At 41.9% G+C, this 23,858-nt stretch overlaps 3 protein-coding genes across 3 annotated transcripts; 2 read left to right on the forward strand and 1 right to left on the reverse strand.

Annotated features, from left to right (window-relative positions):
* The first annotated feature begins 889 nt into the window (after positions 1–889).
* On the forward strand, positions 890–18,535 carry LOC130590361 (zinc finger AN1 domain-containing stress-associated protein 12). Its single transcript, XM_057392570.1, has 2 exons — positions 890–1,239; positions 17,851–18,535. Exons 1-2 carry the CDS (start codon positions 1,138–1,140, stop codon positions 18,313–18,315), a joined length of 567 nt encoding a protein of 188 aa, XP_057248553.1. The 5' UTR covers positions 890–1,137; the 3' UTR covers positions 18,316–18,535.
* On the forward strand, positions 9,222–12,679 carry LOC104887008 (uncharacterized). The gene is made up of 2 exons (XM_057392569.1): positions 9,222–9,475; positions 9,550–12,679. Exons 1-2 carry the CDS (start codon positions 9,344–9,346, stop codon positions 10,285–10,287), a joined length of 870 nt encoding a protein of 289 aa, XP_057248552.1. The 5' UTR covers positions 9,222–9,343; the 3' UTR covers positions 10,288–12,679.
* On the reverse strand, positions 17,510–22,565 carry LOC104887007 (uncharacterized). The gene is made up of 6 exons (XM_010671584.4): positions 22,201–22,565; positions 21,050–21,417; positions 20,058–20,195; positions 19,861–19,962; positions 19,477–19,744; positions 17,510–18,175 (listed from the first exon to the last, which is right to left on the reverse strand). The coding sequence occupies exons 2-6, from the start codon at positions 21,260–21,262 to the stop codon at positions 18,150–18,152; spliced, it is 747 nt and encodes a 248-aa protein (XP_010669886.2). The 5' UTR covers positions 21,263–21,417; positions 22,201–22,565; the 3' UTR covers positions 17,510–18,149.
* Between the last annotated feature and the right edge of the window lie 1,293 nt (positions 22,566–23,858).

Below are 23,858 nucleotides of genomic sequence, written 5' to 3' on the forward strand. Positions count from 1 at the left end.
GCATAATATTTTTCCCCAAATATAAATATTTATATACAAATTTTTGTATGAAATGAGTATATAGTAATCTCTATTATATAAGGGAAGGGGGGAGCAATGGTGTCCTCTTTTGAAATGCCTATTTAGCCCCCTTTTCTATTCTAAATTACAAATTCACTTACAAATCAAAGGGGGCTTCAAAAAAAATACCAAAAATATAATTATAACAATCACTCACAAGTCAACTAAAATTATAAAATTGCATAATTTACGTTATGCAAATCACTAAAATGAGGAAACTTTATAAAAACTTAAAAATTCGATTACAAACTACAACCTATGAAAAAATTGACTTGAAATCAAAGTGCCCACTTTTTTTACAATTTATGAAAACTGTAATTAATTAAAAAATCAACTAAAAAATTATAATATTAGAAATCATAAATAAATTCAATAAAATTTCTATTTTGTTCATAGAATTTAACTTTGAAAAGTAAAAAAAAAAAAACAAAAAGAATGATGAGAGACTTAAGTGACAGAAACTAAACCAATCAAATTTTGCAACTAAAAACAACTATACTTTGTATGTCTAATGTTCAAATTTTGACTCTTATGTCGAAGAAAATCGAGTTCCTGTTTCGAAAGAAATTCAAGCACGCATCGCGTGCAAAAAAATCTAGTTTATTATATAATGGAGGTAATTTTTCGCCCTAAATAAATCGCATATATAAAGTGATTTCTTCAAAGTAAAAAATTATTTATTAGATGCGCGTAACTATTTATCTTAAATAAGTCGCTTTCATTTTAAGATGAAAAATTACCCTTGTTTTAAAGTAATCTCTGTCAACTTGAAAATTGACTTAAAATAAACTGATGATATTAACTTAACCGAAAACGTATATCCTCACGTCATAAAGTCGGCCACACAAATTTGGTTGCTTCTTAGAGGCGTCTTTCTTGTGCTCTAAGCTACGACCAAATCTCTATTGAATAAATTCAAGTTTTGCAGTTTGCTTCCCTCCCATCTTCAAATATCCTCTATTTGATCATCTCTTCATCGAAATTCGAAAACCAAGCTTTGAACTTTTAATAGCTTTCGAGTTCAAACATCAATTGTTACTGCGTAAAAAGGAAGAAAAAAGAACAACAAGGCTAAGAATGGGAGGAACAGCATTTTTTCCAGATTTAGGACAACATTGCCAACACCCAGATTGCTATCAGCTTGATTTTCTTCCCTTCAACTGCAATCGTTGCCAAAAGGTACGTAGAGTTACTTTCTTGTTTCTCTTTTTTTTTTTCTTCCCGTAAAATTGCAATTCATACAAAATATATTACTTAGTCAAATATATTATTTATTAGATGCACGTAACCATTTTGTAGGAATTTAAAATTACTAAAAAATTTTAAATCATTCATTTTGCTATTTTTTTGTTAATCAAATAACTTACCAAAATTTCAATTTCTAATTTTTTTATTTCCCATGTTATCTCATACTCCCTCCGGTTCCGAAAGATTTTCCTTGTTACTGTTACTATAAATACCAAGGAGGATCGATTTGTGTGGGGTTTGAGATGGGTAAAGTACGAGAGAGAAAGGGAGTAAAATTAAATTAATAGTATAATGATGGCCCATAAGATAGTGATATGAGAGGGTAAAAAGGGTAAAAAAATTGCCAAATAAAAAGAAAAAGAGTAAAAGGGGGGATTTTTTTGAAAACGCACTTAAACAGACGGAGAGAAAATCTTTAGAAATCGGAGAGAGTTTAACCAAACAACCACAAAATTTGTTAGAAATACGTTTAAATGCTAGTTTTTGTAAGAAACTATCTAAAAAGAATTAGTTTGAAATTAGCAAGACCTTTTATGAATTTATTTTTGTAAGATAAAACTTGTCCTTGGATTCTAGCCATTTGGATTCCAGCCATTAACTTCAATTTTCAAGCGTTGACTCACACATTTACCCTATGTTACCCATTTAATGTCTCAATTTCTTTCATTTTCCCTCACATTTTTTTACCATGAGGAGGTTTAGAGATACGAAAGACAAGAAAGAGAATGATATTAGGGAGAAATATGATAGGTGAAGGAATGAAACTGGGGGATTAAGGGTGCGTTCTGTTCAACTTAAAAAATTAAGTTTCAGGTCCAATAAGTTCAAATAAGTTCAGATAAGTTCAGATAAGTTGCAATAAGGTCTAATAAGGGCAATAAGTTCCAATAAGTTCTAATCAGGTCCAATAAGTTCCAATTAGGTGCAATAAGTTCCAATCAGGTGCAATAAGTTCCAATCAGTTCTGATAAGGTCCAATAAGTTCCAATCAGGTCTAATAAGGTCCAATAAGGTTCAAATAGTCAATATTTAATAAACATTTGTATTATTATCCATTATTTTGTTATTCATAATTTCATATCTATTAGCTGATTATGTTATTATTAGAATTTTAATTAAAGTACCACAATGATTATATAGTTTATACTTGTATTAGTGTCTATTATTTATTATTTATTTGTATTATGTCTATTATTTTATTATTTATTTATATTATGTCTATTTTATTATTCATATTACTATAGCTGATTATGTTATTATTAGAATTTTTTTATAAAGTACCACAATGTATATATTATACTTGTATTATAGTCTATTATTTGATTATTCATATTGCTATTAAATAATATTATACATGGTCAAATAATTAAGGTTAACAATAATAATAATAATTATAATTACAATATTTTGCAATTCGTCTTTAAATAACTAAAGATAACATGTTTTCGTTATTAATAACAATGAAAGATATAAATTAAATTTTTGATTTTCTACTAGTGTTTTATAAAATCAAAACAAGATTATTAGATATATTAGTGGTGAAAGTTATGTATAGGCAAATATATAAATAGTAAATTTTTTTGTTAAATTATTTATAAGAGATAATTAATAATCATTATTTTTTAAAGGACGAATTATAATAATTATTACTCCATAAAAAATTTTGAGGGGTAGTATGGCTCTGTTTGGCATTACTAGCTGAAAATAAACTGAAACTGATAAGTTTACTGAAATTGATAAGATAAAGCTGAAACTGATAAGGTAATTAATTAGTTTAACTGTTTGGCAATATTAGTTGATTAAGTTGATAAATTATTTTAGCAAAATTTAGTTGTTGTCAAAATTTTGGAAATATTTTCCAAAATTTCAGTCACCTGATTGTGAAAAGGTAAATTTTTTAACTTATCATTTAAGTCATTTTAGTCACCTGAAATTTTATTTTAGGTGCTCCCCAAACATTACTAATCATTTTAGCACCTAAAATATGTTAGCACCTTATCATTTAAGGTAGCTAAAATGCTTCCCCAAACAAAGCCTATTTACGTTAGTGGTAATATTTATGTCATTCATGGTCAATGTTTTTGTCTAATAAGGTCAAATAAGTTTCAATCAGGTCCAATAAGGTCTAATAAGTTTCAATCAGGGCCAATAAGGTCTAATAAATTTCAATCAGGTCAATAAGGTCCAATAAGTTCCAATCAGGTTCAATCAGGTCCAATCGGGTTTAATAAGTTCCAATAAGTTCAGTTCAGATTCAATAAGTTCAGTTCAGATAAGGTCCAATAAGTTCAGGGCCAATAAGTTGAATAGAACGCACCCTAAGTGGGTCAAATGATGTATGTCGTATGTGTGTGAGTCAATGCCTGAAAAATGGAAGCTAAGGGTAGAGTTGGCAAACAGTTCATACGGGTCGGGTACGAGTCGGGATACCTTTGTGTTCGGGTTACGTTCGGGTCGAGGTCGTTTGTGTATGAGTTCTATTGGGTCCATCAGGTTTCGGGTCATATCGGGTCGAGTTGAATTGGGTCTGGTTAGATCAGGTCGGGTTAGATCGAGTTTATAATCTCCCAAATAAATAAAACACATATAAGACTAATGAGAGTAGATTAAATAATTAATGGACAGTGGTTAAATCATATATTAGTATGTCATGATATATTTTCCATAAATTTATTTAAAAAGTAACTAAAATGACAACTTTTTGGGTCGGCTTCGGGTTGTGGCATCATTATTGGGTCAATTTCGGGTCGGGTAGATTCAGGTCATATTCGGGTCTATTTTGGATTGGATCGGGTTGTGTTATTTTGGGTTTCGGGTCGTTATTTTCGGGTGAAAAACTAGTTTCGGATCAGGTCAACGGGTATGAGTCTATTTTGCCGGCTATAGTTAAGGGTAGGTTTCTGGCAAAAGTTTCATCTTGCAAAAAAATGTTCATAAAGGTGGTTTTGTGTCAAGTTTTTTTTGTCATAAGGTCGTTTATGACAAACATCTATACTAATATATTAAAAGGTGTTCCTAAAGGAGGAATGGTGCCATGTGGCGCTCTCCCTCATGTAATTCGCGTACAATAAAAAAAAATTAGAAAATGCATTGTAAAAGATTTGATCTCGTGACTTCTAGTTTATACACTAAAATCTTGACCACTAAACCAACTCATACTTGGTCTTATCCTTTCAACATAAAATATTTGTAAATAAAAAATATAATTACCCGGAGCGTAACCCAACCTAAAAACTATTTGATATTTAAAAGGTGGTTTCTCCCAAAAATCTATACATATATATTAAAAGGCGTGTGTGACAATGTATATACGCGACATGGCACCTCTGTTACTCCACTAGAATTGTCAATTAACAAAAGTAAAATTAGCTTAATTACAACAAGATTTGAACTCGTGACATCTTGTTATTATACATGACACAATTACCATCTCAACCAACTTTTAATCATGCTTTAAATATCCACATTATTATATTTGTACCTTTTAAATGTTGAGTTTTTCGTAATATATTTTAGTGAGAATGGAAAAAAATGCATATCAGATTCGGAAACATAATACCAACCGGGGGCAACGCCCGGGCTGAAATACTAGTTGATATTTAGAAGTTGGTTATTAAAATATTTCTCTATAATATACTCCCTCTGTTTTTTTTTTTTTTATCTTTCTCACTTAGAATCTTGACACTATTCATACTTAAAGAAAATCTTCTCAATTTTTTTCAATTTATAAGAAAAAATATAATCGTGTGGGATCTTGTTTGATTCGTCTCAATTAGTACATTATTAATATTCAATCGTTATAATTTTTACTAATATATAATGAAAGATATTTAAGTTCAAAGAAATATATTGGAAAACACGCACAAGAAAATGAAATGATAAAAAAAAAAACAGAGGAAGTAGTAGTACTTCTTAAAAAAATAAATATAATTTTTCTTTTCAGTTGGAACTTGGAATTTATGATGTTAGTATTAGTCGTTTTAATATTCCATCTTTAAGTGCGGGTCAATTAATTTCAAAGATTTGTATGAACATTATAAAATTGGTCAATTAATTTATAGTATGCAATAAAGAATTAAGTAGAGTGATCATGGGCCGGGCCGAGGCAAAAAAAATTTGCCCATCGACCGGGCTGGGCCAGGTTTTAATTCGGGCCGAATTTTTGTGCCCAAAGCCTGTTATTTCGGGCCTAAATTAGCGAGAAATTCGCGGGGCAAAACGGGTCGGCCCAAAAAATAGACTAAAAAGTCGTTTTTTGGCTTGCCCAAAGCCCGCCCAAATCCAAAAAAAAATTCAGCCCGGAAAAATCTGCCCAAAACCCGGCCCAAAAATGGGCCGAGCCAAAATGATCACCTCAAGAATTAAGCCCTTAATTCATAAGTTAAGTTTTTATATTATGAAATCACACAATCTAAATAGAATCAAATGCCAACAATGAAGACGTAGCATTCTAACTAAATAGTAACTATGATCAATAGTGTTTCTGTCTAGAAATTAAGGGTTCTGATTCCTTTGCTTAGGGAGTACCGGGTCAGATTCGAATGTCCTGAGTTCAAAGTCCGTACGCCGGAATCCTGCAAAAGTAACGGTTAGACTGCCCCGGGGTTGTTCCGGGATCGCCTCTCCGACGCTCAAGTCAGTAATCAAGCTTAGAGAGATAAAGTCTAGAGAGAGATGCTCTGGTTTGTTAGGTAAGAATTCAATACCTTCTCATTGATGAGGGGGTTGAGTATTTATAGTGCTGGGGATTTCCCAACTGTAGGCCAGCTGGGGGGCATTGACAGCTGGAATGCACCATCACAGGTGGGGCCCACTGGAAGCTCTAAGGCATTTATTGGGCTGGATTATCCTTGGTAAGCTTAACCAGGAAATAAGCCCAAACAATTAGCCCCACGCCAGGAATGGGAAATATCGAGGCCTTGCTGAAATATTTCCAGTTCGTGGCGGAACCTAGACAGTTTGGACCCAGGTTGCCCTGCTTCTTAGGCAGGAAAGGAGGGCACGTGCCGACCCATCTCCTCAAGGAGGAGGGGTGGCTAGAGTGCCGACACGATCTCCTCGAGGAGAGGGGTGGCTTGAGTGCCGACCCGGTCTCCTAAAGGAGAGGGGTGGCTTGAGTGCCGACCCGGTCTCCTAAAGGAGAGGGGTGGCTTGAGTGCCGACCCGGTCTCCTCAAGGAGAGGGGTGGCTTGAGTGCCGACCCGGTCTCCTCGAGGAGAAGGGTGGCTTGAGTGCCGACCCGGTCTCCTAAAGGAGAGGGGTGGCTTGAGTGCCGACCCGGTCTCCTCAAGGAGAGGGGTGGCTTGAGTGCCGACCCGGTCTCCTCGAGGAGAAGGGTGGCTTGAGTGCCGACCCGATCTCCTAAAGGAGAGGGGTGGCCTCAGTGCCGACCCGGTCTCCCTTAGGAGAGGGGTGGCTTGAGTGCCGACCCGGTCTCTTCAAGGAGAGGTGTGTTTAGTGAACGGCTCGGCCTAGGGACCAATGAGCCCCATGGTTGTCCGAGCCGGTATCCTCGTTCGTTTAATCAGTCAAGGAGGGCCTTCTTAGGCCGAGCCGGTTGGACGCGGCTCGGATGAGGGGCCAATGAGCCCCATGCTTGTCCGAGCCGGTGCCTGCTCTCGCTAAGTCAATCTGGGACTTAGGAGACTTACTCAACCAAGGAGGAGTGCCTCCAAGGGCTGAGCTAGGTGGACGCGGCTCGGATGAGGGGCCAATGAGCCCCATGCTTGTCCGAGCGGTGCCTGCTCTCGCTAAGTCAATCTGGGACTTAGGAGACTTACTCAACCAAGGAGGAGTGCCTCCAAGGGCTGAGCTAGGTGGACGCGGCTCGGATGAGGGGCCAATGAGCCCCATGCTTGTCCGAGGCGGTGCCAAAGGTTTTGGACCACTGGCTGAGGTGACCGAGTGGGTAACCTTGAGCTGATGAACTGGCAATGTTGAGCTGGTGAACTTAATAGTTTCTTGGGAACCCAAATGCCACGCGGCAACGGTGGATTATTGGGGTGCTTGGAAACATGGTGGCGATTCAACTTCTGGTTATTCATGACTTTTGTGACGATTGATATTCCGAGGGGTTGTGCCTTTTGAACAGTTTTGGGCAGTTGGGAGGCCCATTAAGGTGCTGAAGACACAAGGCCCGGTCCAAGATGTGACGTGGCACGCGGAGATCGAGGATTCTGCCTATAAGTAGGAGAGAGGGGAGAGATTTTTGTCACTTTTACAATTCTCTCTCTCTCTCTAAATTTGAGTTTTCTGCTCTCTCTCTCTCTACTTTAGATCATTTTCTCTCTCTAAGTCCGAGCCCCATCTTCTTCGTCCGACCAGGTACGCCTTTGTTTTGTTTTTTTTACTAAGTTTTTCTTCTCTTTCTTTTAATAAAATCGGCCGACCCCCTTCTGTTGATAAATAATGGGGAGCTCGTCCGAGTCAGTGACACCCCCTCCCTCACCTCCTTATAATTTAGCCGAGGAAGTGAGGGGTATGGGAATGGTTTGGTGTCAACTTTAATAAGTTGCCCGGATCCCTCGGCTGTGCCTGAGGCGCTTTCCCTCCCAAGTACTCCTTCGCAAGCCGAGGAGGAGGAGGCCGAGGGTACCATCCCCCTACCCTGGGAGGTGTCCCTGGCCTATCCTTCTTCGAGGAGTTACTTAGACAAATATTTGTCTGATGGTGTAGTTAGGATAGCTATGCCGGAGAGGAAGGCGAAGCTTCTACTCGGGTCGGCTCGCGTATCCGAGATCGACCCAAAGGCGGTCCGGGGCAAAATTTCCACTTCCTCTTTAATAAAGGCCTTATTGGAGGATGCCCGAGGCCAAGCAGCAAATTTCAAATAAAGGACCCCTCATATTTGGTCCGACCCGATGCTAGCCATACCATCTTGTCTCCCCGCCCGGATGCACGGCGTTTTACTATAAGGCATGGAACTAGGCTTAAGATTCCCGCTGACCCATTGAGAAAGACATCCTGAACGCCTACAACATTGTGCTTGGGTCAGCTCTCCCCAAACTCTTGGGGCGGGATCTTAGCGGTTCAGGTGATCTGACATCATCGGTGTCAAGCCGACCCTGACCCTTTGGCGGCATATGTACAAATTGTTCGAAATGCCACCGGGGATCATGGTCCGGGCGGTGGTGTTTCAGGCTCGGCGGGGCTACGTACAGTTCTTGATCTCCCCACTTCTCAGAAGGGGTTCCGCCGAGGATTCGCCTTTGTGTACTATGGTAGGGAATGGGGCATCCCCACCGTGCCCCCGTCATCCGAGCCAAACCACTGTTTGAACTTCAAGGTGCCAGAGCTATCCGACGAGGAAGCTGTGGCCGCATCTACTTTCAACTGGAGGCTAAGATAGTCGATGGTGGCGAGGTGTTCGTAGCGGGGAACTGGCTCCCGAGCTGCAAAATGTTCAAGAACGAGCACTTCCTCGCCGCATTGGCCTGAGTCCGGCCTTTCCCAAGGGTAATTCGGCAAAAGGGGGTCCGGTTGACTTATATTTATGCTTGCTTTGATATTTTGCTCTAACTCTTTTTCCTTTTGCAGAAGCTCCCTAGCCTTTCTCAAGAGACCGACTCAGAGATGGCGAACGATTGACCTCCGCTGCACTGAAGGCGGCTCGGATTAGGGCGAGATGAAGGCCAACAAGATTAACAAGCCTTCTAAGCCAAAAGTGAGAACCCTTTTTCTTCCGACCCGGTTTAGCTTTAGGTTTTTCAATTTCTCACCAACTTTTAATGTGTTTTGCAGGATCCTTCCAACCCTAAACCGAGGAAGCGCAAGGAGCGCACTGAAGAGAGGGTGGAAATGACGGAAAAGGCTTTGGCGAAGGCCCGAGCCGAGCAGGAGGCTTCCGCAAAGAAGGCTAGAAAGGAGCCTTCTGTCGAGGTGAATAGTCCTCGCCCGAATCTGGAGGTGGGAGACCCATGTCTCGGTCCACCCCTCAGACTTCGAGCCTGTTCGGAGTCCGGGGTACGAACCGGGGGCCTCTCACCCTTCTCCGACCGAGCGCTCTTTGTCCGAGGCGCCGGTCCCGTTTACCCAAATGTCCAAGACGGACAAGAAGAAGAGGATCTCCGACGCACTGGAGATCCTATGTACTCAAACTGACCGAGACCACATCAATGAGGTCAACCAGAGGAATGAGTCGAGTGAGCTCTTCCGCTCTTGGATGGACGTAAGTGAATTTTTCTCCGCCCTTTTACTTGCTTTTATTGGCCAACTTCTAACTGTTGTTTATTGTTCCTGCAGTTTTCCATCCGAATGACTAAAGTGGCGGAAGACCGGCTCGCCCTGGTACAAGAGGTCTCGGACCTGAAGCAGGCGGCTCGGTCGCACTTTGATGAAGTGTACCAGGCCAAGGAGGCCAAACGATTGGCCGAGCTGCGCAAGGAAGAGGTGGAGGAGAAGATTCGGAAGGGCGAGGAGGCCTGGCAGAAGGAGCAGACAGAGTGGAAAGAAGAGAGAGCCAATCTTTCCCTGGCTAAGGAGAATGCTGAGGCGGCCAAGGTCACGGCCGAAACCAAGCAGGCTCAAGCTGAGAAGGAACTGGCGGAGGTCAAACTTAAACTCTCCGCGGCCGAGCTCAACCTGAAAGAGGCCCAAGCGGCCGTTTCTCGCTCTCGGGAGGAGTGGTTCCAAGCTTGGCAGAAGTCGGATGACTGTACCGATTTCTGCGCCGACGTGGGCCAATCTTCCCACAAGATGGGCGAGGACGAGGCGCTTGCTAGGCTTAAGATAGCCTTTGCTGATTCCTGTCCCGGGGCCGATTGGAATTCAGTCTGGTCTCGCTACCAGGAGCTGGCCGATGCCGACGCAGCGGAGATTAAGGCCAGGATGGCTGAAGAGATGAGCTCGGACAGCGACTCTGACTCTGATGATGAAGAGGAAGATGCTGGAAGCACCGAGCCACCTCCACCAGAGCAACCTCGGCCGAGCAACCTGCCACTGGCCTTCTACTTAGCTTCCTTAGGATTTTTATTTTCTTAGCTTTGGCCTTGTCGGCCCTTTTAGCTTTTCTGCTTTCCGACCCCCTGCTTTTGTAAACTTTTGGTTGTATTTTACAACTTTTAATCAATTGGAATACAACTACTATTTTGCAACTCGTCATTTGTCGCATATTTTTCGTTATTTGCAATATTACAACATTCAATAGACAATAAACTGGTTAAGTTTTGCTTGCCTTTTTGTTCAAAATAGACTGGTTAAGTCTCTTTCATTTCTGGGGTATAAAACCGACTTGATACATGGACTGGTTAAGTCCGAGTTACAATTTGATTTGTTTGCTAACCCGACCAAGTACTGCTGGCCTTACATCATGCCCCTAGTGCAAGTAACGAAAAAAGTTATACATAGAATCTTTTGAGATTGTCTAGGTTCCAAGGCCGAGCCAGGGGGACCCCTTCGGGAGATTCGAGTCGGAATGTCCCTGGCTTGATGATTTCTGTAACCTTGTAAGGGCCGTCCCAATTTGCCCCCAACTTCCCTTTGAGATGGGAAAGTCCAGTGGCTTCGACCTTTCGGACGACCCAGTCGCCTAGACTGATTGGTCGAGGTTTTACTCGGCGGTTAAAATGCCTTGTGATTCTTTGCTTGTACCGGATGGCTTGTAGCAAAGCATTGCCTCGGGTTTCTGGCAATAGGTCTAAGTTGATGGGCTTTTCTTCTTCATTTTGGTCGAACTCATAGAATGTCATCCGAGGGGAGGGGATTCCCACCTCGACCGGAAGGACAGCCTCGCTTCCATAGACCAAGCCGAAAGGGGAGTGCCCCGTGGCTTCTTTTATCGTCGTTCGAGCCGACCAGAGTACTCCAGGTAGGTCGTCTACCCATGCCCCTTTAGCTGCATCAAGGGATTTTTGATACCTTTCAGGACAATTTTATTAGCCGACTCGGCTTGCCCGTTGGTTTGAGGACGGGAGACTGCCGAGAACCTTGTTTGAATGCCGAACCGGGCGCAATACTCTCGAGTCGGCCTGCTGTTGAATTGTCGGCCATTGTCTGATACCAAGGCTCTTGGAATTCCGAACCGGGTAATGATGTTCCTCCATATGAACAACTGAACCTGCTTGTCAGTAATTGACGCCAGGGGCTCGGCTTCGGTCCACTTGGTGAAATAATCAATTGCCACAATTAGGAACTTCCTTTGCCCAGAAGCCGGGGGGAAAGGTCCGAGCAGATCCATGCCCCACTTGTCGAAAGGCAGGACTGCTTGAATGGTGGTGAGGGGAGTGGCCGGCGCCCTCGGTATGTCCGAGCCAATAGTACCCTGCTCTTAGCGCCTTTCCGGCTATAGTCCGACCCCCTTGATGGCTTCCGCAGGCTCCTTGGTGTATTTCCCGGAGGACGTAATTTCCCTCCTCGGGAGTTATACACTTGAGGAGGGGATGAGTGAAAGACTTTTTATAGAGCTGCCTTTCATGCCAAAGGAACCAACCAGACTTATGCTTAATCCGGTCGGCTTCTTTAGGATCACTGGGTAAGGTCCCGTCTCGCAAGTACTCCACAATTTCATCCATCCAGTTTGAGGATCGATTGAGTACGAGCTGCTCTTTTGCATTTATGCTAGGTTCCTTCAACACTTCCCAAGAAATGGTTCTGGGGGCCGACCCCTCAGCAGAACTAGCCATCCGAGCCAATGCATTTGCCTGCTGATTTTCCGAGCGAGGGATGGAGTAATCCGGAATCCGGACAACCTCGCAATGACAGCTCGGGCTTTGGCCAATACATCCTCATGTTGTCCTCTTTGGCCTCATAGTCACCAGAAATCTGACCCACTATAAGTTGTGAGTCGGACTTGGCTAGGATTGAGGTTGCCCCAGCTAGGATGCATAGCTGGATTCCGAGGATGAGAGCCTCATACTCGGCTTCATTGTTAGATCCGAGAAACTCGAACTTAACAGCATACTCAATTTTTTCTCCGACCGGAGGTTTGATGACCAATCCGGCTCCACATCCACTCTTTGTGGATGACCCATCAACAAGCAATTCCCACTCCTCTTGCGATCCGACCGGGGGTCGAGTTGCGCATTCAGTGATGAAGTCAGCGAGTGCTTGGGCCTTGATGGCTCTTCGGGGCTCGAACTCGAGCCCAAAATCTGCTAACTGGTCTGCCCAATCACTCATCCGACTCGAGTGATTTCTATTCTCAATCAGCTTCCGAAGCGGTTGTCCGGTTAGGACTTTGATGGGGTGTGCTTGAAAATAGGGCTTGAGCTTCCGACTCGCCATCACTAAGGCAAAGACCATTTTCTCAACATCGCTGTATTTCGCCTCGGCCCCCCTATAGGCGTGGCTGATGAAGTACACCGGATGTTGTTTTCTTCTCGCTCGGCTATCAGGACGGCGCTAGAGCGTAGTCCGAGACAGCCAAGTAGATAAACAGGGGTTCCCCGGCAAGGGGGAGATCATTGGGCAAAGATGCCAAGTGATTCTTGAGGTCGCGAAGGCTTGCTCGGCTTCGTCGTCCCATGCGAACTCTTTTCGCTTCAGGGCTTGAAGAACAACAAGCTTTTATCGGCCGACCGGGAGAGGAACCGACCGGGGCCGCTAAGCAGCCGGTTAGGCGCTGTACTTCCCGAACATTCCGAGGCGATTTCATTTCTAAGACCGCTTTGATTTTGTCCGGGTTGGCCTCTATACCTCTCTCATCTACTAGAAATCCGAGGCATTTCCCCTTTACCCGAAGACGCATTTTTTAGGGTTGAGCATCATCGTATTCCTTAGGGTGCTCAGCGTTTCTTTCAGATCTCAGGTGATCCGACTGGGCCTTGCTTTTGACTATCATATCGTCAACGTATACCTCAATGTTCCGACCCAATTGGTCGCTGAAGATTTTGTTGACGGTACGCTGATATGTCGCCCCGGCATTTTTGAGGCCGAATGGCATCATTTTGTAGCAGTAGACACCCTGAGGAGTGATGAACGCGTATGAACCCTATCCTTCTCGGCCATGGGAATTTGATGATAGCCGGCATTTGCATCCATGAAGCTGAGAAGGGCGTGCCCGGCCGTTGAATCGACCAGCCTATCGATCTTTGGCAAAGGGTGATTGTCTTTTGGGCAGGCTTTGTTTAAGTCGGTGAAGTCGACACACATTCGCCATGCCCCACTCGGCTTTTTGACCAAAACCACATTGGCTAGCCATTCCGAGTATTGACATTCTTCTATGAAACCCGCCTCGAGCAGCTTCTTGACTTCTGCTGCTGCCGCGGCATTTCTTTCGGGACCTTGGTGCCTGAGCTTCTGCTTGATGGTCTGAACCCCTCTTTGATGTTAAGCTCATGGCACATGATTTTCGGGTCGAGCCCCGGCATTTCTGTGGCCTCATAGGCAAAGACATCTTGGTACTCCGTGAGCACTTGGATGATATCTTGCCTTGTTTGCGAGTCCATGGCCTTGCCTACCCTGACAGTCCGACCGGGGTCCTGGCCGATCGCGACTTCTTCGTCCTCCTCGGCTGGTTGAGGACGTTCATATTGCTTGGGGTTTTCAGTTATGTACACCCCGAGGCTCGTTGAGGGCTGACCCCCTTCATACTTTCTTTTTTTCGAGTCCTTTTGGACGTCGTTGTCCGAGTCCTTTTGGACGTCGTATTTTTGAGGCTATTCACATAGCACTCTCTTGCGGCCTGTTGGTCGCCTTGAATTTTTCCTACCTTCCCTCATCAGTCTCAAACTGCAAGAGGAGCTGGTAGGTGGAGATGGCGGCCTTGGCCTTGTTTAGCATGGGCTTCCCCATTATTATGTTGTAAGGCAAAGGGATGTCTACCACCAAAAAGTCGATCGGTAGGCTTCTCCCCTTACCCTTTTCACCCATCCGAGTGGGTAACTTTATCGATCCGACCGGGTGGACAGAGTTGCCCCGAAGCCTATGAGCGGCTGAGCCATGGGGGTAACATCCCGTTCGGTGTACTTCAGCTTTTTGAGGCAGTCAAGGGTGATTATATCAGCGGATGAGCCGCTATCTACCAATACCCTCTTCACCTTTGTATTGCTACCTTGAGCTCGATGACAAGGGGGTCGTCGTGCGGAACACGCAACGTCCGACTGGGTTCCCCAAATGTCATGGCGGGGCAGCTAGCTCGAGGGAGCTGAACATCAAGCACCTGATGTTTAAGGTTCTGGAGGTGAGCCTTGCGCGCTCGGCCGGTTAGGCCTCCCGACGCAAATCCTCCTGCGATGACACCAATGAAGCCTTTGGTGTCCCCACTGTTCGACTGACCCACCTTTTGCTTTCCCTTTTCCTCGCTCGAACGTTTGAGGTAGTGGTTGAGCTTGCCCTGGTCGGCTAGACCGTTCAAGGATTTCTTGAGCTCCCGACAGTCATTGGTGGTGTGACCACATTCCTTGTGGTAGTCACACCACAAATTTTTGTCCCTCCGAGACGATGACGTCCGGATGGGCGTTGGCCTGGGGAGCCAATTTTTGTCCCGGATGCCAAAGTAGATTTCCTTCCGGTTTTTGTTGAATCGGGGGTCGTTGCCATTATCAGTGAGCCGATCCCCTCGGCCCCCTGTTCTTTGATGCTTAGGCTGACCCACATGATTCCCTTCATCCTTCCTTTTCTTGCCAACCTCGTCCGAGTAACGGCAGATATCCGTTGCTTGGATGAATCTTTGAGCCCGAGCCATGGCTTCCGAGTAAGTTTTGACTTCATTCTCGGCTAACGACCATCTGAGCCGACCCGGCTGGAGGCCGGACATGAGGGCAGCGAAGGCTACAGCGTCCTGTAGGTCGGTTATTTTGAGAGACTCTTCGTTGAACCTCTTGATGTAGTCCGACAAGGATTCATTCTTGTCTTGCTTCACCCCCATGAGGTGAAGTCAGTGATGACCCCTGCCGGCAGTTCTTGGAACCAGTTCAGAGCCAACCCTCTAAGGGTGGTAGGGAAGAAGCGGCACCAAGTGGCCTCGCAGCTTGTCTGTACGCTCATTTGAGCCTTGTAACTAGCCATATGATCGTCTGGGTCGGTTAGGCCCGCAAATGGCTCGATCAGGGGGGTTTTAATTTTACCCGGAGGCTGAGTTCCTAGGATTTCCTGACTGAAGGGGATCAGGAACTTGAGCCCTCCTCCAGCTAGCTTAGGGGGCTGAGAATGAGCCGAGTCCCCTTGGCCCTCTCGGTCATTTGCCTTCTTCCTGAGGAACTCCGAGCGTCATAGCCTTGGCTGAGGCGCTTCTTGTTGTTAAGGAACTCTCGGGCATCTTGGGGTTTCCGACCCGCACCCCCCTTGGGGATTTAGATACATGGGTCTCTGCATGCTGACGGGCCGACCCCTGTCGCGCTGACTTTTCTCTTTCCCGGTGGCTAGGGTCTCTCGCATCGGACCGTGGCCGGCTAGGCTGCGGGTCTCGATTAGAACGAGAGTTGTTCCTCTGAGAGCGGACGACCGTGCGCTCCCTGGGCTCATGCTGATTGAGCGGGACGACTTGTTGTGGCTGCCTCTGCTGAAGCATGGCCATCATGTCCATCATGCCCTTTTGGAATGTCTCCTGGAGCTGAGCCGTGATAAGGGCCAGGTCCGACGCGAAGAGCGGTTGAGGCTCCACATGCTGGATATGCTGGGATACTGACCGGGGGTCCAAAGTTTGGACGGTAGGTGACCTCCGAGCCGGTGAGGGAGTCCGCTCGGCCTCTCGGTTATGCGCAGGCGAATGGCCTCGCTCCGGTCAGGGATTGGGGGATCCCGATTATGTGCGGGCGAGTGGCCTCTCTCCGGCCGAGAGACCTGCTCGGAGGCTGGCTTGCCGCGAGTGTTTTTGGTTGGTGCCATGGTCAATTGGCGTTCTGAGCTGAGTAGCTGAATGAACAAATCTGAGTGAGTGGTGGCGAAGTAACTTTTTGTACTATCCCCACAGACGGCGCCAAACTGTTTCTGTCTAGAAATTAAGGGTTCTGATTCCTTTGCTTAGGGAGTACCGGGTCAGATTCGAATGTCCTGAGTTCAAAGTCCGTACGCCGGAATCCTGCAAAAGTAACGGTTAGACTGCCCGGGGGTTGTTCCGGGATCGCCTCTCCGACGCTCAAGTCAGTAATCAAGCTTAGAGAGTAAAAGTCTAGAGAGAGATGCTCTGGTTTGTTAGGTAAGAATTCAATACCTTCTCATTGATAGGGGGTTGAGTATTTATAGTGCTGGGGATTTCCCAACTGTAGGCCAGCTGGGGGGCATTGACAGCTGGAATGCACCATCACAGGTGGGGCCCACTGGAAGCTCTAAGGCATTTATTGGGCTGGATTATCCTTGGTAAGCTTTAACCAGGAAATAAGCCCAAACAAATAGTAATTTGAGGTCTCAAATATTTAGGCTCTCATGATAAACTAGTAATTTTAACTACGGGTCATTGTCTTTTATAAATCTCAACTACTGATTATTCTCTATAGGACCTAAGTATAAATTCCTCTAATTTTAATAAGGAAAATAGGGCAAATTAAAATCACAAGCATCCATATTTAGCTTCTATGCAAACGATTATTATTAGAAGGCCTTATTAAAACTACAATAATTCATACTTAGATCTTACAAAGAATTATCAATAGTTGGGTGCTACAAAAGACAATGACCCTATACTTAGGAACCCAGTGTCAATTTTTCTTTTTAAAATCACAACCGTCCATATTTAGCTTCTATGCAAAAGATTATTGTTAAAAGACCTTATTAAAACTACAACAAATCATACTTAAATCTTATAGAGAATTATCAATAGTTGAGTGCTACAAAAGACAATGACCCTATAATTAGGAGCCCCAATGTCAATTTTTTTCTTTTATTTTTGGTAATAAGTCTATCTCATATACAACCTAGCCATGCTTCTTATTCTTAAGTCTAAACCCCCTTTTATCCTTGTTAGTTTCAATTTCCCTTGGAAAAATATCATTATTATTTTTTCAATGAATTTAATTTTCTTTATCATGTTTAGTTATTTCTTAGTAAATAATAAGAAATCCTCTAGGATGCTCTCGCACAAGTCTGCACCCATAGGCTCATTGTAAAATACAATCTAACAAAATCAAATCAAAGTCTTCTTCGATGTAACTATGATGACGATAAACCAAATCTTGCAATACAATGTAGCTCCTTTTTATTCGTTGAATCAAACAATGTTCTATTGAAAGATTATATCGTTGTGATAGTTTTGAGATTTTTTTTTATTTGATCATATTGATTACATCCGAGATTCCGATAGTAATCGCAAAAGTATGAAACAATCCACTAACAAAATAAAACTTTCAAATAAACTACTATTATCAAACTTCAATCTTCCACATGGTAAGAGAACAAACTCAAACTCCAAGTTCCTATAAAAGGAGAGGGAAGACCCGAAAAGTGGGTAAGACTCTCAAAAAGAAGAGAGAATGGGGGATTAATAACAAAATAATCAAAAAGTAGAAGATAAATAAAGGATTGGGGGATCAACAATATCAAATGATGATGGCAGTCCCAATCTAAAAAAAATTCGGGTTTTCATATGAAATTTTTTAGGGTGCTAGGGTCATTCAATTTATGAAGTTTCACTTAGCAAGTCTTAATGATAAGTTGCATGACTACCTGCAGGTTTTCTGCCTAGAACACAGAACATACAGATCACATGAATGTCCAATACCAGACGACAAGAGCAGGAAGGTGATAGTGTGTGAAATATGCTCAAAATCAATGGAAACAACAGGTTTATCTTGTGAAGACGAGATGGCGATGAAACAGAAACATGCAAGCTCAAAAGAATGTGACCCATCAAAGAAGAAGAAACCACAATGCCCCATAAAAGGATGCAGGCAGTACTTGACGTTCTCCAATGCCACGGTTTGCAAAAGCTGCAATACCAAGGTTTGCCTCAAGCACAGGCTCCCAGCAGATCATGTATGCAAGACAGGGTTACCATCTGTTGCAACAAAGTCCAATAATAGTGGTTCAGCAAACAAGTTTTTGGTTTCATTGGCTGCACGAAATGGAAAAGATTGTGCGAAGAATAGACATGAACAGGTTTCTCCCACAAATTCAGGCTCTGTTGAAGCATGTTGATGATCAACAAATTTAATTTTTCAGTCCGGTATATGATAAGGGCTACTGCTCTTATATTTGGCGCCAACAGAAATACAAATTATGTTATTTCTGTTATAACAATCTGTTACTATTACAATAATTCTGTTATTCAGTTTTTGTAAGCTTTGTCTATAAATAATTAAAAGGATTTGTAATGATTCGTTAATCATTAAATGAATTCGTACCTCATCTCTCATTATCTCTGAATTCTCTCTCTTCTCTCTTAATTCTGTCTTCTCCACCTCTTCTATTATCTCTGAAATATTTTTCTCTCTCTTACATTCTATTTCTTAACAGTGAGCTTAGCTCCTGCATCAGTATATTGAGCAATTATATTCGCTTTGATTTGTACAAAGAAAATGACCATAAACCTCTTTTTAAAAAGACCAATTTCTTGTCATCCATTTTGCAATGTGATCTTTTGATGTAAACCTACTATGACGATTTCCAAAGCGTTTCGTCCACACGTCTGTATACAAATAAGCTCACGAACATACTGGGCAAAGACTATAAGATATTATTACTTAAGGACGAAATGATTCAAATTTGCTAAAGCAATAGTTCTAAGTAAACACTTACATTCTCAGAAACTTCTTTATCTGAAAATGGGACACCGCAATCTTTAAATGTAGCATAATTACCACCACACTCTAAAAATGCAGTGGCTCTGTAGACCAAAGAGAATAGTCTATAGGTCAGAATTTCAGCTTCATATGTTTCGAAGCAGAAAAAAGGAGGTAGGCATTCTTATGGATTCGCACAATCGCTCACTAACTTGTGCAACAAAATTTTACTTTTCAAAACCCCGTTTCTCCAGTACTTCAGCAAAACAATGTCATCCACATAACTAAACACCCCTGACATGGGTTTGCGGATCCTCCGAGTTCGGCTCTTATGCACAGAGATGTCTGGAATAGAAGAAGGGGAAGGGGTGACTGGAGAACTGTCATTGAGGGCAGTGACAGGAGTGACTGGAGAACCGTCATTGAGGGCAGTGACAGAAACTTTTTCGATCAGTGGCTCCAGCCCTAGAGAACTTTTTACACTGCTACATTCTGACATATTTTTTGAGCAAAAGAAAAGAAAAGTGGTGGGCAGGAAAACAGATTTAATGGGGGAAAAAAACTAGTTTACACATACCTGAAATATCACTAGGCCAAGCTGGACGTGACTCTGGTTGAGCTGAATTTTCAGGCACTGCTTGAGTTGAACTTTCAGACTTTGATGAAGCTGAAAGTGACTCTGATTGAGCTGAATTTTCAGACAATGATTGAGGTGAACTTGATGAAGACGCTAATGAAGATGAGGAACGTTTATCTGCATTATGTTGTCTTCTCAGTTTGGCCATTTGCAGATAGTCATTTGGACATAAATTGGATTTTTTTGGCCTTGCTTGTCTAGCCAAAGACTTGAAACACGAGTACAGGGTAAGTTATTGTTTACATCCTATCTTAGAATAATTTGAAATCATTTTAATTTAGTCATCTCAATATTCAAAATTATGTTAAGCAAAGGAGGTCCTACCTTGTGTAATTCATAAACTTTAGTTGGAACTCCCTCTTCGGGAGGCAAGAGGTCGTGTGTCTGTTTTGGATGTGGAAGTCCATACCAAATCTCACCTCCAAACTGCAAGAAAATTATCGAGTCAAAAAGCCTGAAAACTAGAAAAGAAAAAAACTATTATAAAGACGGATATTATTATAAAAAACTATTAAACTTACCCCAATCTTGCCGTAATCCTTAGATTTGATTTTATCTGCTTTTCTTGCTTCTCGGATTAATTCATCCGTCCAAGCACCAATCCTTGGATAAGAAAGCCACTGGACAGGTTGTCGGGCCAAGTTGTCCAAGTATATGATCTGCATGCAGGTATATGGTCAATCATTTTATTCATTTTTGAAAATAAAAACAAAAGGCAACTGGGTACAGCTGGTTGAGGGGAGAAGGTCTTAAGGTGGGTTGGACAAGATGGGTTTGGAATAGACTAAGCCAACCAAAAGTTAGGTTTGTGGTGTGGCTCATTATGTGGAGAAGAATGCAAACCAAGGATAGGCTGATGCACTTTGGGGTTGTTGAAGATGACAGATGTGGTTTCTGCCATCAGGAATCAGAATCAGTAGACCACGTTTTTTTCAGATGTGAATACACACACCTGTTATGCCACCTGCGTTTGCTTTTGGTATAGAACCTTTGGGAGTTTGGGTGAGCTGGACCATTGGCTGCGAAAACCTGTTATTGGAAGGTTTAGATCTGGGGTCATCAAGAGCTGCTTCACCTCGTTGCTTTACAATATCTGGTTGCAAAGGAATCGGGTGCTATGGGACAGCGTGGTTACTTTGCCATATGCGTTGGTCAGGCAGGTTAAAATGCAGTGTCTTTGTAGGATTTCAAGCATCATGCCTAGGAATACAAGTATAAGGGATAGAGATTGGTTGGTTAGGACTCTAAGGTGATGGCTCGTGTTTGTGTTAGGTGCTGCAGGTGATTTGGCTTGCTCCCTGAACCCTTCCTAGAAGGTGGCAGGAAGTTAAGCTATGATGCTTTTGCACCTACGATGGCTGTGGGATGAGCTTCTATGTGTGTACTTTGTTTGTTTTGATGTAGCGCTACTGCTGTTGTGTTTTGTTTGTAATTATGCTTTGGTTAATATAATTCTTATTACTTTCTCAAAAAAAAAAACAAAAAAACAAAAGGTAACAAGAAGAGAACTCACCAACAAGACGAATACACAACCTCCACAGCTTTTGGTATAGCCTTGTTTATTGAATGTGCTAATAAACTTTTTCAAATTTCTTTTGAGATCGTTTAAGACAATGGTGCTCCAGTCATACCTCTTGGAGTCTTGAGCATATGAAACCAAGCCTAAGTATTTGCTTTGTACCTTGTCAATGGTTGACGGGCAGAGCACAGAGCAAATAGCATACATCAGAAATGTTTCTCTAACTTCAGCTTCAGAATCAGTTTCCAGTAAAGCCTCCTTCAAAGTATTCTTATTGATACCTCTAGTATCTTTACCCCTTGTTGTTTCATACTTTTTACAAAAGTCCTCAACCACTCTGCCTCTTTTTAGTTTCTTCAGGTCTATAATTTCAAAACCCCAACAACGTATACTATTAGAATGAAATAAATTGCATGAAAAAATCAACAATGTATACTTGATAATGGCTCAAATAACAATCAACTGGGCAGAATACACCAACGAAATACGCAGCTTTGACCAACAGCAAAATTTCACAAAAGTAGAACCATCTAGGTAAGCTATAGAGCAAAAAGAAATCTAGATTGATTGCATAGGTTCCCAATCAACCAATTAACACTTAAATGACACTAAACTAACCTACATTTTAATGGATCATGATCAAGCCTATTTCCATTCATACACCCTGTTCAACCAATGAACCGCAACCCACAAGATGACACCCAATCGCGGTCAGTGTGCCGTTTAGAAGCATATCAATGGCGATTTTGAAATCAAATCACAAGTCTTCAAATTTCTGTTATTTAAATACTCTACTAGTCAGTTCCCAATCAGCTTAGGCAGCGAAAGGGGCCACCCTCTTTACACAGGACATACAAAACAACACCCAGTCATGTAATAATTCAGCTCCTTCCAACCAACACCCAGTCATGCAAATAATTCAGCTCCTTCCAAATTACAGTAACTCATTTCACAATTAAGCACATTTTAAATTGATAAAAGATTAAAGAACAGCAAAAACAATTCCCCATGCTGTATATACCACAGAAAGAAGGGCAAAATTTTTTAAAAAAAAAAAAACATGAAATTCAAAAGATAACTGATTAACATATGAACTCAAACATGCAAAACTGATGATAATAATAAAATAAAATAAAAGTACTGACCTGTTATAGGGAGGTGGTGAAGAAAGGCGTAAAAGGGTGGAAGTGGTGGAGTACTTGAAGCACAATTTGTGACCCAGAATTTGTGTGAAAGAAATTGGGCAAAATAATAAGATGATTGAATAAGAACAGAGCAAAATGAGAAGAGTACAGTTCGAATGGTTTGAGAAGTTCAGAAATTCAAATGAAAATAGTGGAATTTCAGATTATTTTTTTTTTTTGATAATTAATTTAAAGTTTTTGAAAATAGTGGAGTATTATTTACGAGTCACAATACATGACAGCGCTCCAAATCCCCAGTCGAGCCTTCTCATTAACTCTACAATTCACTAAAGCACTCCCTTCATTCCCTCCATTTTTTTAAAGTTCAAAATTTAAAGTTAAAACTAGATATTTATGACAATATATATAGAAAATTTAATACTACTAACATTATTTGCAAATCCCATATTACTTGCCAAATAAGATTAAACTTTTTATGTATCCTATATATGTTAATTACAAACAAATATTAGTATCAATGTAATGCTCCAAAAAATAAATAAATAAAATAACAAGTTCTTCATTTATTGCCTTTTTATATTTTCGATATATTAAAAGTTATTTCGATAAAGAAGATTTTTTTTGTGGGTACGTGCAATTTATATACGCTTTTACTTTAGTGATATATTGCACCAAAATGAATCTGTTTGATTTGTGGATATGATTTGACTTGGAAGTGTTTTTGGACGGACAATGCTACATCTACCCGGTGGGCCGGTGGGTAGTTAACCCACTAGAAATAGAACATTAAAAAACTATTAGAACTGATGAGTTAGATTCCACTATTTATTTATTTCTATTAATAGTGGGTTGTTGACCCATTAGGTAGATAAAGTTTTTTCCTTTTTGAACTTGGGAGCACATTAATAAATGACTCAAAGCTGAGTAGACAAGTAGACTACGAGGTGGTGTGGCTTGGACGCTTGGTAAATACACTTGGCCTGGGGAATCATCCACAATTATTATACCTTGTAGAAGTATACAGTTCTGAACAAAGAGCAGCGCAAGAAATGAAGATGAAGATTAGTAACAAAATTTTCAATTTAAATTTAGGGTTATGCTACATGCAGCCTTTAGGACTGCATATAAGACATAAATACATTGCTTAAAATGGAATTTAGTTGTAAATTTTATGACAAAAGTTTGCATTACTCTATGTAATAATGCTTATTTTTTCCATTTTTAGCTTCATTTAACTTTTTCCTTAAATTTAAAGTGTTCAAAACCTTAAAAATTTAAGCATAGCTAATATTTTGGATTTTCAAAAGTTAATAAACAATCCATATGAACACGTAATTTAAAATGTCGATGCCATACTTTCTATATTTTCAAATACTTGCAAAACAAGTTTTTTTTATCTTACAAAAATTCCCCTTTGTAAAACTAAGGAAGAAGTTTTAAAACAACAATACACATGTATTAAAGCAAGACAACAGGGTAAGGAGAGCTTTGAAGTTTCATTCATTCATTCATCACCCCATACATAATTTAACCCATGCATAATTTAAACTAAGGCACCAACCAAGCCAGCCACAGCAAGTTGGAGACACCCTACACCCTAAACCTAGAAAAATACCATCAAAAGATAATAAAACATTGTTCTGCAATTAAAATCAGTA

This window comes from Beta vulgaris, chromosome 2 (genome assembly GCF_026745355.1).
Source record: "Beta vulgaris subsp. vulgaris cultivar EL10 chromosome 2, EL10.2, whole genome shotgun sequence".
In the NCBI taxonomy this organism is placed as follows: domain Eukaryota; kingdom Viridiplantae; phylum Streptophyta; class Magnoliopsida; order Caryophyllales; family Amaranthaceae; genus Beta; species Beta vulgaris.

What these genes read in the sequence shown, in the direction of transcription:
- LOC104887008 (XM_057392569.1), top strand. Translation starts at nt 9,344, where the DNA reads ATGTCCAAGACGGACAAGAAGAAGAGGATCTCCGACGCACTGGAGATC. An exon ending in TCTTCCGCTCTTGGATGGAC is followed by an intron (nt 9,476 to 9,549) that starts GTAAGTGAATTT and finishes TTGTTCCTGCAG; the next exon opens with TTTTCCATCCGAATGACTAA.
- LOC130590361 (XM_057392570.1), top strand. Translation starts at nt 1,138, where the DNA reads ATGGGAGGAACAGCATTTTTTCCAGATTTAGGACAACATTGCCAACAC. An exon ending in ACTGCAATCGTTGCCAAAAG is followed by an intron (nt 1,240 to 17,850) that starts GTACGTAGAGTT and finishes GACTACCTGCAG; the next exon opens with GTTTTCTGCCTAGAACACAG.
- LOC104887007 (XM_010671584.4), bottom strand. Translation starts at nt 21,262, where the DNA reads ATGTATGCTATTTGCTCTGTGCTCTGCCCGTCAACCATTGACAAGGTA. An exon ending in GTTGTGTATTCGTCTTGTTG is followed by an intron (nt 20,196 to 21,049) that starts GTGAGTTCTCTT and finishes ACCTGCATGCAG; the next exon opens with ATCATATACTTGGACAACTT. An exon ending in TTGGCCTAGTGATATTTCAG is followed by an intron (nt 18,176 to 19,476) that starts GTATGTGTAAAC and finishes TTGTTGCAACAG; the next exon opens with ATGGTAACCCTGTCTTGCAT.